At 43.3% G+C, this 13355-nt stretch overlaps 1 protein-coding gene across 1 annotated transcript in view; it reads left to right on the top strand.

Moving 5' to 3' along the window:
- tmem178bb (transmembrane protein 178Bb) overlaps positions 1–11819 on the top strand; it is a 49973-nt gene extending 38154 nt beyond the window's left edge. The window contains exons 3-4 of the mRNA XM_088347794.1: positions 6239–6376; positions 10215–11819. Of these exons, the coding sequence (XP_088203920.1) occupies positions 6239–6376; positions 10215–10465 (389 nt within the window). The 3' untranslated portion in view covers positions 10466–11819. The remainder of the gene's footprint in view (positions 1–6238; positions 6377–10214) is intronic.
- The last annotated feature ends 1536 nt before the right edge of the window (positions 11820–13355 follow it).

Genomic DNA, 13355 nt, shown 5'->3' on the forward strand with positions numbered 1-13355 from the left:
CGGTCCTGTTAGCATCGCTATAGCAAATAATTTAGCACTAGCATTTTGCATTCAACCCACAGCAGTGCTACTTTTTCCCGAGTCAATTTGTTGTTACGGTTTTCGATGAAACTGTATAATTTTCTGCCGGGGTGCCCTCCACTGACATAGCTGATTCAAATGAGGGTCCTGTTAGCATCGCTATAGCAGATATTTTAGCACTAGCATTTTGCATTCATTCAACACACAGCAGCCCTACTTTTTCCCGAGTCTATTTGTTGTTACGGTTTTTGATGAAACTGTATAATTTTCTGCCGGGGTCCCCTCCACTGACATAGCTGATTCAAATGACGGTCCTGTTAGCATCGCTATAGCAAATAATTTAGCACTAGCATTTTGCATTCAACCCACAGCAGTGCTACTTTTTCCCGAGTCAATTTGTTGTTACGGTTTTCGATGAAACTGTATAATTTTCTGCTGGGGTCCCCTCCACTGACATAGCTGATTCAAATGAGGGTCCTGTTAACATCGCTATAGCAGATAATTTAGCACTAGCATTTTGCATTCATTCAACACACAGCAGCCCTACTTTTTCCCGAGTCTATTTGTTGTTACGGTTTTCGATGAAACTGTATAATTTTCTGCCGGGGTCCCCTCCACTGACATAGCTGATTCAAATGACGGTCCTGTTAGCATTGCTATAGCAAATAATTTAGCACTAGCATTTTGCATTCAACCCACAGCAGTGCTACTTTTTCCCGAGTCAATTTGTTGTTACAGTTTTCGATGAAACTGTATAATTTTCTGCCGGGGTCCCCTCCACTGACATAGCTGATTCAAATGACGGTCCTGTTAGCATCGCTATAGCAAATAATTTAGCACTAGCATTTTGCATTCAACCCACAGCAGTGCTACTTTTTCCCGAGTCAATTTGTTGTTACGGTTTTCGATGAAACTGTATAATTTTCTGCCGGGGTGCCCTCCACTGACATAGCTGATTCAAATGAGGGTCCTGTTAGCATCGCTATAGCAGATATTTTAGCACTAGCATTTTGCATTCATTCAACACACAGCAGCCCTACTTTTTCCCGAGTCTATTTGTTGTTACGGTTTTTGATGAAACTGTATAATTTTCTGCCGGGGTCCCCTCCACTGACATAGCTGATTCAAATGACGGTCCTGTTAGCATCGCTATAGCAAATAATTTAGCACTAGCATTTTGCATTCAACCCACAGCAGTGCTACTTTTTCCCGAGTCAATTTGTTGTTACGGTTTTCGATGAAACTGTATAATTTTCTGCTGGGGTCCCCTCCACTGACATAGCTGATTCAAATGAGGGTCCTGTTAACATCGCTATAGCAGATAATTTAGCACTAGCATTTTGCATTCATTCAACACACAGCAGCCCTACTTTTTCCCGAGTCTATTTGTTGTTACGGTTTTCGATGAAACTGTATAATTTTCTGCCGGGGTCCCCTCCACTGACATAGCTGATTCAAATGACGGTCCTGTTAGCATTGCTATAGCAAATAATTTAGCACTAGCATTTTGCATTCAACCCACAGCAGTGCTACTTTTTCCCGAGTCAATTTGTTGTTACAGTTTTCGATGAAACTGTATAATTTTCTGCCGGGGTCCCCTCCACTGACATAGCTGATTCAAATGACGGTCCTGTTAGCATCGCTATAGCAAATAATTTAGCACTAGCATTTTGCATTCAACCCACAGCAGTGCTACTTTTTCCCGAGTCAATTTGTTGTTACGGTTTTCGATGAAACTGTATAATTTTCTGCCGGGGTCCCCTCCACTGACATAGCTGATTCAAATGAGGGTCCTGTTAGCATCGCTATAGCAGATATTTTAGCACTAGCATTTTGCATTCATTCAACACACAGCAGCCCTACTTTTTCCCGAGTCTATTTGTTACGGTTTTTGATGAAACTGTATAATTTTCTGCCGGGGTCCCCTCCATTGACATAGCTGATTCAAATGACGGTCCTGTTAGCATCGCTATAGCAAATAATTTAGCACTAGCATTTTGCATTCAACCCACAGCAGTGCTACTTTTTCCCGAGTCAATTTGTTGTTACGGTTTTCGATGAAACTGTATAATTTTCTGCTGGGGTCCCCTCCACTGACATAGCTGATTCAAATGAGGGTCCTGTTAGCATCGCTATAGCAGATAATTTAGCACTAGCATTTTGCATTCATTCAACACACAGCAGCCCTACTTTTTCCCGAGTCTATTTGTTGTTACGGTTTTCGATGAAACTGTATAATTTTCTGCCGGGGTCCCCTCCACTGACATAGCTGATTCAAATGACGGTCCTGTTAGCATCGCTATAGCAAATAATTTAGCACTAGCATTTTGCATTCATTCAACACACAGCAGCCCTACTTTTTCCCGAGTCTATTTGTTGTTACGGTTTTCGATGAAACTGTATAATTTTCTGCCGGGGTCCCCTCCACTGACATAGCTGATTCAAATGACGGTCCTGTTAGCATCGCTATAGCAAATAATTTAGCACTAGCATTTTGCATTCATTCAACACACAGCAGCCCTACTTTTTCCCGAGTCTATTTGTTGTTACGGTTTTCGATGAAACTGTATAATTTTCTGCCAGTGTTCCCTCCACTCACGTAGCTTATTCAAATGACAGTCCTGTTAGCATCGACGTAGCACGTTAGCTGAGCATCGTCGTTTGGGGTTATTAGCTTTTGCTCTGGGGAAATTTTCTGACCTTTTTCAGCCTTTTTCCTACAACAAGCGCTCCTCCTTGCCACCCCTGAGCATCCTGGCAGACATGCTTACTCGTGACTCTGTGATTTACAGGCAGAAGCGGTGGGTGGGGTGACCGGGGGTTTTCTCGTCCTTGTTGGGTGTCACGGCCGCACACGGGTTATAAAGTGGCAATGAAAATTCAGGTCTTAATATGACCCGGTTTGACCCGACTCTGCTAGCAATTTTCCAAGCGGCAAAGTGCCGATAAAATTGAGGTGAGCGGGAACACGACGGACAAACGATTATACTCCCGCAGACTTTAAAGTGCAATGTCGGATATGATTTTGATTTTTGTGAACGGCCAATCAGCTGCCGGAGTGAGAAAAGGGGGGCGGGGCAGTCTGAGACATACCGCATTGCTATTTGAGGTCACAGATCGTAAAGTTAGAAAATTACGATTTTTCTCGAGGACGGCCACCGCTCTCCAAAAGCCTTTTATTGGTTTATCCGAGCTAGCTAATTGCTAATGTGGAGTCCATCCAAGCTAGCGGCTAATCGCTACAATTTTAAAGATAATACTCGGCAATTCCCTTGGCTATTGTAAGAGTTGGGGCTGGATTTGGCAGTTGTTAGCGTAAAACTGATAGCATGAAGTTGTTAGCATGTATTCCATTGGCATATTCAGTAATCGATAGCAATGAGAAGTGTCTTTCAGGGACAGTATAAAAAAAAACACAGCTATAGAAATAACATAGTAATAACACTGGTATTACACTGTGTGATAACATTTTGAATGACCCATTCAAAAGGAATTGCTTTTTTATCATACCAAATGCTAATATGTTAAGCCGTTAGAGTAATGCATTAGCATTCAACGTTCTCATGACTGGTAAGCATGTAGCTGTTAGCATGTAGCAATTAGCATAACTTGTTATCATACATTTTTACCATTTAGCAATTAGCATGACTTGTTAACATATAGCCGTTAGACTGACTCGTTAGCATGTAGCCGTTAGCGTGGAGGCGTTAGTATTACGCTTTAGCATGTACCTGTTAGCATGTAGCCATTTCTGACTCATTGGCATGTATCACTTATCAAGCCGTTAGCATAACTTGTTATCATGTAACCGTTAGCATGTAGCCATTAGCTTAACGTGTTAGCATGTAGCCTCTTGCCACTGTGCTTGCAGCACTGTTGGCAATGAGTTGGGCTGGCATAAGCGAGCCCCAACTAAAAAAACAATATTACTTTTTCTTCAGTGTTTCTTCAATTTAACAGTATTGCTGTTGCAGTTGCTGTTTTGGCTTGTAAAAGTGTTCATGAGGGGGCAGCACGGCGGCGCAGTGGTTAGCGCTTGTGCGGCACAGTTCATGTCATAGGAACCTGTTGTGGGTTCAAATCCAGCTCCATACTTTCTGTGCGGAGTTTGTATGTTCTCCCCGTGCTTGCGTGGGTTTCCTCCGGGCACTCCGGTTTCCTCCCACATTCCAAAAACATGCATTTCAGGTGAATTGGCCGGTCCAAATTGTCCCTAGGTGTGAATGAGCGAATGAGTTGTCTGTCCCCGTGTGCCCTGCGATTGGCTGGCAACCAGTTCAGGGTGTCCCCTGCCCACTGCCCGAAGATGGCTGGGATGGGCTCCAGCCCCCCCGCGACCCTAATGAGGATAAGCGGTACGGCTAATGAGATGAGATGAGAAGTGTTCATGAGAAGAATTCAGATACAAGTCATGCCAGGATATTTACATTTTTTGCACATGTATCATAAATAACCACATCGTATTCCAGAAAACGCTAAGTCAACAAAACCGCAAGTGCAGAAGCAGCTTTTTGGGAAATTTTCACTTCTAGGGTAACCTACTTGGCTGGGGTGACTAACAGTCTGTCCCAGCTCATGGGTAAGCTAGCAGCTCAGGGCAAATGTGGTATCTATGCAGGCTAGTGGCTAGTGTCTAAGGTGGAGTCCAATCAACCTAGCTACTATTGGTCGAGGTGAGGCTAACTGCAGGTAAAGTGGAAATTATCCAAGCTAGTGGCTTAAGTAGTGTATATCCAAGCTAGTTACTATTGGCCAAGGTGGAGTCTACCAATGCTAGCAGCTAACAGTACTTAATCCAAATGAATGGCTATAATGAAGTCTATCTGAGTTGGTGGCTAACATTTAGGTTGAGTCTTTCCAAGTTAGCAAATATTGTCTAAAACTGGAGTCTATATGGTAGCTGCCAATGGCTAACGTGAAGTCTATCCTAGCTAAAGTGATGTCTGTCTGAGCTCACAGCTAACGGCAAAACGGGTGCCAGTGACTGATACCTAGTGTGTAACCTACTCCAGCTGATAGCTAAAAAGCTACAACTTTCAGATTTTTCTTGAGGTCTAAGACTTTTAAAATGTCGATATAGCTGCAGTCGGGGAAGGAAACGTACGAACGTGTTTTCTGGATGAGAGTCATAAATCATAATGTCAGCGTTGCGTGAAAACCAAACAGTCTTGGCAGAATATGGTCGATTCAGCATGTCCGCTGTCATTGGACAGTTAACTATTTCTTGTATCGAGTCAGCTTCCGTTCTACGAGAAATGAAACGACGGTTAGAATGGTTGAGATTTTCGGAACCGCTACGTTAGCGGAACGCTAATTGTATAAACTTCGAAAAATGCATTTGTATTTCATCTCCAAAATGAGGTGCAAGGAAGGCAATGTAAAAAAAGGTGAGCTCTTTACGCGCTTAGCTAGCCTAGCAAGAGCCTAGAAAGAAAGAAAGAAAGAAAGAAAGAAAGAAAGAAAGAAAGAAAGAAAGAAAGGGATAAACAAACGAAGAAGACAAAAGCAGAACAGAACTAAGTAATCAATTAAATAATTCTAAATTGTCACTTTCCTTTCATTGCATTCCCCCTGGTTGCGCTGCTTTATATTTAAACATTTAACCAATCGCATTTTAGCTGTTGCTAGGCTCAGAAATCTACCCGGAGGCCTTCAGGATGTCATTTGCAGGCTCTGGCCTGTAAAATACGTCTTGGGAAAAGCAGTTGGATTAGCCAATCAGATTTCAGGTTGGCTTAGTGGCTAAAGGAGCAGTAATCGAGCAAAGTGCAAACAGCCATCAAATAATGAAATAATACGGTTGCGTTGATTTCATAGCGAAAGGTCGGAAAACTCAGGAGCGAGCAAGCCCTTCGCTAGTGGGAAAAGTTTTTGTCCGACACTTTCAGCCTAGAGGGAAAATCTTAAGCTCAAGCACTACCTGATCCAAATTTCGTCCAGTCAGACCTAAAATGTCAATCATGCTGTTCGATTCTGGCCGAACTTCTGTCTCTCTGACTTTTTTTGTTTTTTTTAATTATACACACGTCATTCCCCAGTGCCGTAGTTGGACCCAGGCAGCCAAAATTGTGTCAATTTTACTTCCGAAAGCTGTCTAATAGAACCGGTTTGTTCGCGAATGAGACATCAATAATTCAGTATGGAGCTGAAGGTGTAGTTTTAAAATCCACGGCACGCCACTGCTATAACAGTGTTTTACCTGGCCCGCCTCTTCCAGATTTACGTCGAATGACGGCAGGTTTCATGGGCATGGCGGTGGCCATCATCTTGTTCGGATGGACGGTCGGGGTCCTCGGATGCTGCTGGGACCGGGGCCTCATGCAGTACGTGGCTGGACTGCTCTTCCTCATGGGGGGTGAGTAGCAACAACAATTTATTACAATTATCAATTTCTATCGTCAAAGTCAGGACTAACAGATGATGGAAAAACAAAGCTGGGACAAAATTGACTGCAAATATTATATTTCATTGTTTATTTTTTTGGGCAAAAAGAAATCAGGGAAGCAAAGAGCAAAGCCTAATCCCATTACTCCTCCCTCCCCTCACTCTTAGCCCTTAGTCTAGCAAAATGTAGCAAGGTAAGAACGTCAGAATTCCAGAATGTGCAAATAAGGTGAAAAGGGAGGGACACAAGACCAGTTTCAGCTCAAAAATGTCCTAGCCATGCCTCTTTCGGTATGAATGACAAGCTAAGAGCAACCAAACGACTCCAAGCTAGCGGATAACGTAGAGGCCATCCAAGTTTGCAACTTAAGTGACTTAAGTGGATTTTAACCATGCAAGTGGCTAATAGTTGAAGTGGAGTCCATTTAAGCTAGCAACTAAGGGCTACCATAAAGTCTATTCTCAAAGCTAGCGGCTAATGGTTAACAAGAAGTCTATCCTGCAAGCTCACAGCTAAGGCTAATTCCATCTTCCAGGCTTGCAACTGTTGGCTAACATGCATACTATCCAAACTAGCATGTAATATAGAATCTATTTTCCCAACTATCAGCCAATGTGGTGTATGTCCAGGCTAACAGTTAATGGCTAAAGTGGCGTCCCAACAAGCCAGTGGATAATAATTTAAGTCAAGTCAATGTGTGGTCAATTCACCAAGCAAGCAGCATTGAAATGGCTAACCTGGAGTTTATTTGCTAGACTACCAGCTAAGAAGGCTAATGTGAAATATATCCTCCAAGGAGTGGCTAACGTGTAGTACTTCCTCCAAGCTAGCATCAAAGAAGGCCTACTATAGAGTCTATCTTCCAAGGTAGCAGCTAATTTGAGTCTATCCTCTAAGCTAGCATCAGAAATGTTAAACCTGGTTTATCTTTCAGGCTAGCAGATAATGGCTAGAGTGGATTCTATCCTCCAAGCTATTGGCTCGCAAGGGCTAAAGTTGAGTCTATTTTACAAGCCAGCAGCTAGGATGGGCTAACGTCGAGTTTATCTTCTAAGCTAATGGCTAGTTGCTAACAAGAGTCCATCTTCCATGCTAGCAGGTAAGAAGGGCAAACATAGAATCTATTGTCCAAGGTAACGGCTAAGAGTTTATCTTCCAGGTTAGCGGCTAATGACCCAGCCAAATTCTTATCAGTTAAGCATAATAGTTTACCTGCCATGTTAATAGTTAATGGCTAACATGGAGTTTATCCTCTAAGCTACTTGCCAGGAAGGGCTAGTGTAGAGTCTATGCTCCAAGCTAGCGGGAAGAAACAGCTAATATCAAGTTTATCTTCCAGGCTAGCAGTTAATGACTATAATGGAGTCCATCATCTAAGTCACTTGCTAGGAAGGGCTAACGTTAAGTCTATTCTACAAGCTTGCAGTTAGGAAGGGTGAATGTTGAGTTCATCTTCCTATCTAGTGGCTAATTGCCATCCTCCAAGCTAGCGGGTAGGAAGGGCAACAATAGAATCTAACCTCCAAGGTAGTGACTAAGAGTTTTTTTGCCAGGCTAGTGGCTAAAGGTTTACAAGGAGTCACTCCTCTAAGCGTTTTGCTGGGAAGGGAGTCAAAGCTCCAAGCTAGTGGGAAGGGACAACTAATATCACATTTATCTTCTATGCTAGTTTCGGAGCAGGATGTATATCGGCCCCACCCCAAAACATACACAAAGGAGCAGTGAGAGTCGAAATGAGAGGGGACGCGTTGTTTATTTCATCCAAACATTCGGTCGTGTTCCGAAGTTGTCCGGGTGACAGTGGCATTTATACTATGTTCGGTCAGTGATGACGTGTTGTTTTTCTCTAGCCGGGCATTCGATTCGAGTTGCCCTGACCCAGCCAAATTCTTATCAGTTAAGCAAATAGTTGGAGTCCAAATTCTTATCAGTTATGAAAATGGTTGGAGTTGCCCTGACCCAGCCAAAGTCCTGTCAGTTACGCACCTTCCAGATGTTTCTACTTTTATTCCACAATATATCCTCCCCTTGGGAGTTTATCTCCCATACGTCCTATCAGGTAAACAAAAACAACCGTAAAAATAAGATCTAAGAAAAATACAGAGTAAAGGTAAAGTATGCTAAATCATAGCTGTACTTCGAAAACATGGACATAATGACCCAAATTGTATTCTTAGCTGCTAGCGCATCAGCCTGGTGTAATTGATTAATTTTAACTTTATTGTTAACTTTGCATCAAAATCTCTGACACCTTAAACATTGACTTGAACATACCATCAAACAATACACTAGTCTCCCCCCCTTTTTAATTTTGTTTTCATTTATTTATTTATTTATTTATTTTTTTGAGAGGGGACACGTTGTTTATTTCATCCAAACATTCAGTCGTGTTCCGAAGTTGTCCGGGCGACAGTGGCATTTATAGTGTGTTTGGTCAGCGATGACGTGTTGATTTTCTCTAGCCGGGTGCTCGATTCGAGTTGCCCTGACCCAGCCAAATTCTTATCACTTAAGCAAATAGTTGTATTCGCCCTGACCCAGCCAAAGTCCTGTCAGTTATGCACCTTCCAGATGTTTCTACTTTCATTCCACAATACTAGCAGCTAATGGCTGACATGGAGTCTGTCCTCTAAGCTACTTGCTGGGAAGGGCTAAAATTGAGTCTATTCGACAAGCTAGCAGCTAGGAAAAGCGAACACTGAGTTTATCTTCCAAGTTAGTGGATAATTGCTAAAAGGAGTTTATCCTCTAAGCTAGCAGGTAAGAAGGGCAAACAAAGAATTTATTCTCCAAGATACCGACCATGAGTTTACCTGCCATGTTAATAGTTAATGGCTAACATGGAGTTTATCCTATAAGCTACTTGCTAGGAAGGGCTAACGGGGAGTCAATGCTCCAAGCTAGTGGGAAGGCACAGCTAATATCACATTTATCTTCCATGCTAGCAGGTAATTGCTGACATGGAGTCTTTCCTCTAAGCTACTTGCTGGTTACGGCTAAAATTGAGTCTATTCGACAAGCTAGCAGCTAGGAAAAGCTAACATTGAGTTTATCTTCCAAGCTAGTGGCTAGTGCTAACAGGAGTCCATCCTCTAAGCTAGCAGGTTAGAAGGGCAAGCATAGAATTTATCATCCACGGTACCGACCATGAGTTTACCTGCCATGTTAACATGGAGTTTATCCTATAAGCTACTTGCTGGGAAGGGCTAACAGGGAGCCAATACTCCAAGCTAACAGGAAGGGACAGCTAACATCACATTTATCTTCCATGCTAGCAGCTAATGGCTGACATGGAGTCTGTCCTCTAAGCTGGGAAGGGCTAAAGTTGAGTCTATTCAACAAGCTAGCAGCTAGGAAGGGCTAACATTGAGTTTATCTTCCAAGCTAGTGGCTAATTGCTAAAAGGAGTTCATCCTCTAAGCTAGCAGGTAAGAAGGGCAAACATAGAATTTATCCTCCAAGGTACCGACCATGAGTTTACCTACCATGTTAATGGTTAATGGCTAACATGGAGTTTATCCTATAAGCTACTTGCTAGGAAGGGCTAACGGGGAGTCTATGCTCAAAGCTAGGGGGAAGGAAGGGTTGACATCGGGTTTATCCAGGCTAGCTAATGGCTAATACAGAGTCTATTCTCTAAGCTAGTGGCTAATGGCTAACGTGATGTCTATTTTTATTCGGGCAAGCGCTTGGTAAAGCATCTTCCATAGTGGACTTCATTCAAAAATTAATCTGATACAAAAAATGTAAAAGAAAAGTATTCCGTGGTTGATGTTTCTGACCATGTTTTTATCTGTTTCCGGTCCAGGTACTTTCTGCATCATCTCGCTTTGCACGTGCGTGGCGGGCATCAACTTTGAGCTGTCGCGCTACCCTCGCTACCTGTACGGACTCCCCGACGACATCGGCCACGGCTACGGCTGGTCCATGTTCTGCGCTTGGGGGGGACTCGGCCTCACCCTCATCGCCGGCTTCTTCTGTACCCTGGCCCCCTCGGTGCAGCCCGTGCCCAGGTCCGCCTGCCCCAAGTCGCGGCAGGAGAACGGCACCGTCTGTTAAAGAACCCCCACCCGCCACTCTCGACCACCCCCAAGTCCAGAAATGAATCCCCACCATAGACAGATCCAAGAAGAAATGAACCCCAACACCCAAAATTCCCTACCCTCCAGGGTAACGGGCGAAAAAATGACTCCTCCCTGAAATATTTTTCACCCCATTGACGCAGGATAAAAAAGACCCCTGCCCAAAAAAATTGACTTGATGTATTAGCAAATTATTTGAATGCAACACAAGATTGATCACAGCTGGGTGGTTAGCATGCAGTCCCACAATGCGGGGAACGGGGGTTTAATTCCAGCCACCGGAGACCCCCAATGCGGAGTCTGCATGTTCTCCTAATGCCTTTGTGGATTTACCCCGGGCACTGGCTGGCAACCAGTTCAGGGTGTCCCCTTCCCACTGCCCGAAGATAGCTGGGATGGGCTCCAGCACCCCCGCAACCACCCTAATGAGAATAAGCGGTACAGAAAATGAATAGATGGATACACAAGACCTATCAAAAGGACCCCAAACAGCTGTCTCTCTTTCTCATTTTCTTCCTTTCCTTTTTTCTCCTTTTTTTTTAACTTTTTCCTAGTCTTTTACTTATTTTTTCTTGCTTTTTTTTCTTCTTTTGTTCTCTATTTTTCTTTTCTTTTTTTATTTATTTCATTTTTATTTTTTGATGTTTTTACTTATTTTCTTGGTTTTTCTTTTTTTTCTTATATTTTTCCTGCTTTTTTCTCTCTCTTTTCCCTTTTGCTGTTTTTCTTCTCTTTTTGTTTCTTTTTTCTCCTAGCTTTTAACCTCGTTTTCATTTTGGTCTTTTCTGCTTTATTTCCCCTCTTTTTAAAATCATTTAATGCCTGGTGTTTCAAAGTAATTGGTAATATGTGGATTAAAGCAACAAAAAAGATCTAATGAGCCGTTTGGGAGACAAAAGATCCGGTCCTTTTTAGTGATCCGAGGCGAAAGAGCCGCTTCTCTAAAATTGGACAGAAACTATCGTGGCAACGTTGAGTCTAATCGTGCGGGCGATTTTTACAGTAAAACACACTTGTCTCTTTATATTTTAATGTCATAGTTATAAAGAATAACGCCCCTCGCTGCCTTTCTGACACAAGAACTCAAGCTCACATGCAGACTAACTTTACCTTACTCAATTTCATGCTGACATTGACTTTAAAATACTGCGTTTAAAACACACTGCCAAGGGGACCTGTGTGCATTTTAGCCAAAATTTGCTAATGAATACTCAATTTCCAGCCTTGATTCTTATGCGCTGGATCGATTTTCTAGTGACAGGAAAAAATGACGACCCCCCCCAATCACAACTTACATTTGCCTAACAATGCATCCCCGTTTCTTTATGGGAAAATGAACAAGAGACCGGCATTTCCACACAGGGGCAGATTTAATTTCTTAAATAATAAACTAAGTGAATTCCATGGAATTAGCCGAATTAATGTCGCTCTTCGTCGAGCCTCTCCCGATTTTCCCTCGATCTTCTGAAGTTCTCCCTCTGCCCACGCCTTTCTCCCAAGCTGGTGTGTCGGCTCCTCCCATGGGGCGGGCCAGGAACGCCCATGTGGGCTCCACGCCGCCCCCTCGATGTCTGGACCGGTCCAAACATCCCCGCGCGTTTCCACATCATCAGGGCTTTGTTCTCCAAACTTCGCCAGCCATCTGCGTCAGAATTCTGTTATCAACAGAACTAAAAAAAACATTCGCATTCGGAAATGTGTGACCTGTCATTGAACTTAAGCCTTCTCTGTGAAAAAAATCTTCATTGCATTTAATAAATGTAACTTGTATAAAATCCTTTATCGTAAAATGTATAAAATCCTTCAGGACGATGGAAAAAATGAGCCCTGTCACAAATAAATCCCCACCCCAGACCGATGCAAGAATAAAAGAACCGTCCCCCTCGAAAAAGTTCCCACCCCAGGCTCACGTGCCCAGAGAGACACAAGAAAAAATACACCACCACCCCACCAAAACTTCCCAAGCCCACTCCCACCCTCCCAGATTAAAGGCAGGAAAAAAATGACACTTTACCAAAGAAGTCTCCAGCCTTGTTCGCCCTGACTGACTCTGGAAAAAAATGAGCCCTGCACAAATAAGTCCCCTACCCAGACCGATGCAAGATGAAATTCCTCAAGCCCCACCCTCTCCTGCCCAGATTGAGACAGGGGGAAAAAAATCCCCCGCCGTCCAAAGAAAAAGGACACAGAAGAAAACACCCCCAAAACCACCCAAAATACCCTCGCCCTCCCAGATTGAAGGCAGGAAAAAGGATCCCCAACAGAGTTCCCGCTGAAGGATTTTATATATTTGACTATAAGGGATTTTATACGATCAAATACAAATTACATTTAAATGCAGAAGATATTCACTGGCTGAGCTGTGGGGCGAGGTCAATGCAACCTTGTGAAGAATGATGTTTACAGAAAATAGCAGGAACTGGGACAAAGGGCTGATATGATAATCAGCGCTTCCCGGCGCAAGAGGGGCCTTTGTGACGCAGGGGTCCAGACACCGAGGCGACGAGGTGGAGCCCACATGGGGATTTTCTGGCCCGCCCATGGGAGGAGCCGACACTCCAGCTTGGGAGAGAGACGTGGGTCGAGAGAAGAAATTCAGAAGATCGGAGAACGAGAGGGACAATCAAGAGAAAAGGCTTGACTAAGACTCGAGCGACAATAATTCGGCTAATTCGATGGAATTCACTTAGTTTATTATCCAAGAAATTAAATCTACCCCTGTGTGGAAATGCCGGTCTCTTGTCCGTCTTTTCACAAAAAGAAAGGAGTATGCATTGTTAGGTGAATGAAGGTTATGTTTGGTAAATGGAGTCAGGTAACTAATTCGAACCATTTGGTAAACGATACATTTTTAATATATTTTATTC

This window comes from Urocampus carinirostris, chromosome 11, assembly GCF_059441175.1.
Source record: "Urocampus carinirostris isolate Australia breed hairy pipefish chromosome 11, RoL_Ucar_1.0, whole genome shotgun sequence".
In the NCBI taxonomy this organism is placed as follows: domain Eukaryota; kingdom Metazoa; phylum Chordata; class Actinopteri; order Syngnathiformes; family Syngnathidae; genus Urocampus; species Urocampus carinirostris.